The following is a 6000-nucleotide window of genomic DNA, read 5'->3' as shown; positions in this document are numbered from 1 at the left end:
CTTGTGTCTGAATTTGTCCTGTGTTTTTGTTGTCGCCGTGTAGAAAACAAAACAAAACAAAAAAACCTTTAAGCCTTTTTCTCCATGATCCCATCTCTGTTTAGCAACTGTATTTTTAGAGACTGTGAACCTAATCATGTCCACTCCGCTTTTTAACCCCCCCCCTCCCTTCCTTCCTCCCTCCCTCCCATGCTAATACGGAAAGGCTGTAATTTTTTTTTTCTTCCTCTGATGCATTTTGTAGCCATCATGGGTCTAACATTTCAGATGTGTATATTGGTAAATAGATCACGTTTGGAAAAGTCTGAGCTACAATAAATTTCTGGTTCTAAAAAAGACGAGAGCTGCTGTCATATTTGGGGAAGGGAGATCCAGAAGTTTCCTTAGTGTTTATCTATCTATCTATCTATCTATCTATTATATATCTGTCATCTATCTAGATCTATCTATCCTATCCATCTCCCTACTGTACCTACCGTGTTTCCCCGAAAATAAGACCCTGTCTTATATTTTTTTGAACCCCGAAATAAGCGCTTGGCCTTATTTTTTGGGGAGGTCTTATTATTTTGGGGCGTGTGGAGCAAGATGGGGCTCCTCTTGCTGTCGTACCTGATTTTAAGCTCTGCGTTTAAATATTTTTGGGGAGGGCTTATTTTAGCACATGCACTCAAAAGCCCGATTGGGCTTCTTATCAGAGGATGTCTTATTTTCGGGGAAACAGGGTACCTACCTATCTCAGGTCTTCCCACTCTAGAAACGACCGAATGAATGAATTGTTTCCCGCGAAAGCCCACTTCCCCCTTCGCTCCTCTTTTGTTTCGTATGGGAGGGGCCAATCACCTCCAAGGTGTGGCTTTACTCCTAAGTCGACCCTTCTTTCTTAGTTGTCTTCCAGCAGCTCTGCACATGCGCACAATGGCACACCATCCATCCATCCATCCATCCAATGTCTCTGCCTCTGTCTGTCTTGTCTGTCTATATCTACTGGTATCTATATTTTATCTATCTAATCTATTTTCCTTCCTTCCTCTCTCCTTCCTTCCCTCCCTCCCTCCCTTCCTTTGTCCAAAAAGACAAAAGCCTATGTTTAGCTGGTTAACTTAGAATTTAAACTCAAATGCTGCACCAGCTAGTATTTTACTCTTCTTTTTTCTCCCCTTTATTAAAGGCTAACCCAACCACAGATAAGGAGAAATAGCGCAGTGTTTATGGCAAACTTTTCCGGTTTTCTTCAGATAAGAAGGTAGCCCTAGCAATCAACGGCAGCCATCCAGTCCTTTGCCTTTTAATTGGGATTTTAGTCCAGGATCGTAAAGGTAACTTTTTTAGCTTTACAGGCCTTATCTTGTCTCCTGTAAGCAGGGAGCCTTTCTGTATATTTCTCTTTAAAGAAATGAACCAATTTCTTGTTGACAAAAAGGAGGCGATAAGCTCAAATACACCAAATCAATTCCGCATTGGACAAGTTTGGGAAATCGAGATCCATTCTTTCCCAGCCACAAAAAAAAGAGAGACGGATCTTCTCCCCAGAAACCCTGTTTTCCCCAAAATAAGACATCCGCTGATAATAAGACCAATTGGGCTTTTGAGCGCATGCTCTAAAATAAGCCTCCCCCCGAAAATAAGCCCTCCCCGAAAATATTTAAACGCAGAGCTGGAAATCAGGTAAGACGGCAAGAGGATCCCCGTCTTGCTCCATGCACCCCAAAATCAAGACTTCCCCAAAAATAAGGCTAAGTGCTTATTTCAGGGTTCAAAAAAATATAAGACAGGGTCTTATTTTCGGGAAAACACTGTAGTTAATTTTTAAAATAAAAGTTTTCCTCCTCGTTCCAAGGTTTGCTCCAATTAGCATCCTTTCACCCCACAAGCGTTAAAAAATTAGTACAGGAAGGAAAAAAACAAATCCTAAAAGCTTTAATAGAGCCTGGTTTTTCTGGTTTCCCCATTTTTTTCTTCCTGGTTGCTTTTTAATCTTATCATTTTTCATTTTTTAAAAAAAAAACTTTTCCTACATTAATAAGAGAAATCCACCCCCGGAACAATTTAGTCAGTCGGGAGCCCACCCAACAACCGCATTCACACGTCACACAAAATCATGCATCGTGAACCGATGCAAAGATGGCAGATGGTTATTCCCACATCCACGGCAAAGTTTTATCTCGTAGAAGTGGCTCCTTTCCTCATTTCTTTCCCGTTTGACATCTCAATTCTAATAAAAAGGATTAGTTAGGAATCTCAGGCTTTGAAATTTTTTGGAAGCTGTTCTGACCTAGGCTTCCCCAAACCACGAAGCAGACTCCTTGTCCCGACAAACCCCCCTTTTTATTAAGTTACTGTGAATTCTTCTCATTCACATCCAACAAAGTCTTTCAAGGGAGAATTGACAGTCACAGACCTTATCTGACTTGGAGAGATGCCAGGCCGATATTTTCAAAACTTGGCAAGGAGTCATGAACCAATTAAGTGAACTAATTGTCTCCTGCAAACTCCACTCCCCTTTCGCTCCTCTTTTATTCCCTCCGGGAGGAGCCATTCATCTTCCACCTGTGGCCTTACTCCCGAGTCAACCTTTGTTCTTTAGCTGTTCCCTTCGTCTGGCAACTCTGCGCATGCGCACACTGGGAACAGGCTCCAGCTGTTCCTCTGCCTCACTGATGTCTGACTCCGAAGGCAGCTGACAACTATCAGACGGCCCTGGCCCTCTCTCTGCCTCAGACGCAGAGCCCTCATCACAGCCTTCCCCAGACTCCAGGACTGGCCCATGTTCCTCTCCAACCTCCTCACTGTCCGAATCTGCTGCCAGCTCCACTGGCGGGCCACAACAGAAACAACCTCAGGTCCCCACTGGAAACATACATTGTCCATAGTTAACTGGTAAAACAAAGTTGAATTTATTGAAAAGCTGGTTTTTTTAAAAAAAAATGAAAGGATTATCAGGAAATGACCAGGTTTTTGTTTTTTTAAAGAAATAATGTAATTCTCTAGCTCTGGAGGAGAGAAATAACTGAAAAGTTTATAAAGAACATTTTTGCATCGGATAAACCAGGACGTGTGACGTTAAATCAACCGTCCACCTCCTGCCAAAACTTCTCACCGTACTTCTCACCAAGGGCTCCTCTTTCAAAAGACCAGTTCTTGGCTTTGCAAGACCGGGAATTGGGGGGGTTCAACGTTTTGTGCAAAAACCAACAAGTTTTGTGGGAAAAGTCCCATCTCTTCCCTAAAGAGGCCAGCTCTTTCGGAGGCATCCGAAAGCCCTTACAAACCACCTCAGCTCAACCAGTGAGTGAGTCGAGTACCTTTGAGCAGTATAAAATACTAATCTCACGCCCACACATACACACACACACACATACATATATGCACATCATCAAACTGCGCGGCAAATCGTGCCACTGTTCCTCATCATTGCCCTGGACCATCTGCGTTTGGCCGAGGAATTTTATCTCCTGGGACTTCCAAGCAGGGACTTCCTCTGGAAGAAGGACTTCGTTTCGCCATCCACATCTGGGCCGCTTAAAAAAACGGTCCATCCTGTTTCATTGCAAGGTGTGGAAGGCCCACCTGCTCCATCCTGAGAGCCAGGAAGGAAGAACTGGAGGAGAGGATCTCCCGCTACTGACGGTTATCTTTGGAGACGTTATGGGCCAGCCAGTTGACTTTGGTTTTCCAGCTCTCGCGAAGAGCTTCATTGAACTTAAGTTGGAATTGCTTCCGGGCCTCTTCATCCGTCTTCCCCAATGCCAACGAGTCCTGAAAAGTGTAAATGAGACTTTTAAACGCATTTTTTCGTCGGAAGAGGTTGTAGAAAAAATGCTTTTAAAAGTTAAAAAAAAAAAAAGCCTCTGATGATCCTGCGGCTTAGCTGGGCATGGTGGGGGAGGGGGGGCCGCAGGGATTTTTGCTACTGGTTCTCTGAACCACCCGCCGCCATCGCTACCGGATTGGGCGATCCGGTCCGAACCGGGAGCATTTCACCCCTGGTTCAGAATATTGACTCTTTGGACAGTTCTTCTGCGACGGACTTCGTGGTTCAACCCAAATCTGGAAGATGTTGTTTGTGAAACACCCCCCCCCCTCCACAAACACACACACAAAACTTCTCTTCCTCACCTTGAGATACTGGATGTCTTTGGAGCAGCTCAACTCCGGCAGGCCAGCAGCTTTCATCAGGGAGAAAAGGTGCAAGAAGAGAAGGCCGTGGCCGCGAAGGATCATGTAAGCCGTTTCACAGTAATCTCTGAATCTGAGAGGGGGAGGAAAAAAAAAGATCCCTTGGGAGTAACTAAATCACCAACTCCCTCAAACAGAAGTCTCTGCCGTTGTGAAAACTGGATGCATGCTGCTAGTCCTCGACTTACAACCATTGATTGATTGATTGATTGATTGATTGATTGGTTGGTTGGTTGATTTGAATTTATATACCGCCCTTCTCCCGAAGGACTCAGGGCAGTGTACAGCCAGAATAAGAACACACAAATAGAAAATTTAATAACAATTTAAAATATATATTAAACAATAGGGCCCGTAACTAATTAAAAACCCATTTTTAAACCTCAAGAATTAAAAATTAAAAGATTAAAAGTTAAAAAGAATTAGAATTAGGCCAGCCCGGCTTGTTGGAACAAAAGAGTCTTGAGGGCAAGGCGGAAGGTGCGTAGGTCCGGGATCCTCCGAATCTCCGGGGGCAATTCGTTCCAGAGGGCAGGTGCCCCCACAGAGAAGGCTCTCCCCCTGGGGGTGTCGCCAGTCGACGTTGCATTAGCAACTGTTCAAAGTGACAATGGCACCGAACGAAGTGACTTGGGACGGGGGCTTGTTGGAGCCTCGCCACAATCACGTGATTTCAAAGTTTGGGTGTTTAGCCCAGGAGTCAGCAACCCGTGGCTCTGGAGCCGTATGTGGCTCTTTCATCCCTCTGCTGCGGCTCCCTGCTGTCGCTCAAAATATACGTTACAACCGCCAATGTGTGATACCCGCCGGCATGCGATTTATTAAGCTTTTCTACCCCCGGTAGGCCAACCATGGATAAATCCAAGAAAAGAAAAGTTTCAGAAGAAAACAGAACATTTAATTCAACTACATATGCTAGTTCTGTGGCCTCTCCGGAAATAGTCAGGCACTGGAAAGTTTTTGTGGCTCCCGGTGTTGTTTTTTCTGTGGGAAACGGGTCCAAATGGCTCTTTGAATGTTTAAAGTTGCCGACCCCTGGTTTAGCTACTAGCATGTATGTACAACGGTTGCTAGATCATGGGATCATGCGATCGCCATTTGAAATCTTCCCCGTTAGCTTCTGACGAGCAAAAGTTAGTGGGGAAGCTAGATTTGCTTAGTGACCACTGAACAGCTACAGTGATTTGCTTTTTTAAAAAAAAATGCAAAAAGGCCCGAAAATCAAGTGTGACTCACTGAATAGCCACCTTATTTAGCCATGGAAATTCTGGTACACTTGTGGTTGTAAGTCAATGACTGTCTGTATTAATCCTAGAGGAGAACCGCTTCCATTGCTGGAATTCTGGTAAGCCCCATCCCTTCCTTCTCAACAAATCTTGTTAAAGAGAACCTGAGGAGCATGAGAGTCAAATCTTTATTGTCAGTGCACAACACATGTACAATGAGATTGGTTGAGCTCCCTCAGTGCACACACCCCCCACAACACAATACAACTCACAGTGAAGACAGAAAATCTCTAACCCAATAAATCATATTAACAAAACACCCAGCATGCAGAAATCCTCTGACATTAACAAGCTGAGTGTCAACATCCAGCTTGAGCATCCAATTAAAAGTCCAGGATCGTTTCCATTTCTGAAAAGCTTACCGTTTATGAAATAGGTCTCACGGTAATGAATGGCGAGGTAAAACTAACTCTGAAATTCTCAGGCATCAATTCAATGTACTAAAACAATGATTTTCCCAGCCACCCCCCCCCCAGGTTTCCCTGTAGACTATCTAAAACAAGTTCTCTTTGTTATGGGAACTATCTGCCTTCGTCTT

At 44.2% G+C, this 6000-nt stretch overlaps 1 protein-coding gene and 1 long non-coding RNA gene across 2 annotated transcripts in view; one reads left to right on the top strand and one right to left on the bottom strand.

The window, feature by feature from the left end:
• Positions 1-1168: 1168 nt before the first annotated feature.
• LOC132709254 (uncharacterized) overlaps positions 1169-6000 on the top strand; it is a 79797-nt gene continuing 74965 nt past the window's right edge. Inside the window, exon 1 of the long non-coding RNA XR_009620288.2 lies at positions 1169-1316. This is a non-coding gene — a long non-coding RNA (uncharacterized LOC132709254). The remainder of the gene's footprint in view (positions 1317-6000) is intronic.
• PIK3CD (phosphatidylinositol-4,5-bisphosphate 3-kinase catalytic subunit delta) overlaps positions 1272-6000 on the bottom strand; it is a 40410-nt gene continuing 35681 nt past the window's right edge. The window contains exons 22-23 of the mRNA XM_034438874.3: positions 4117-4249; positions 1272-3756 (exon numbers count right to left, since the gene is read on the bottom strand). Of these exons, the coding sequence (XP_034294765.2) occupies positions 3619-3756; positions 4117-4249 (271 nt within the window). The 3' untranslated portion in view covers positions 1272-3618. The remainder of the gene's footprint in view (positions 3757-4116; positions 4250-6000) is intronic.

Source organism: Pantherophis guttatus, chromosome 15 (genome assembly GCF_059756535.1).
Source record: "Pantherophis guttatus breed Tessera chromosome 15, ASM5975653v1, whole genome shotgun sequence".
Classification (NCBI taxonomy): Eukaryota; Metazoa; Chordata; class Lepidosauria; order Squamata; family Colubridae; genus Pantherophis; species Pantherophis guttatus.
The sequence above is the reverse complement of the archived record's forward strand: the minus strand, read 5'-3'. Positions and strand labels throughout refer to the sequence as shown.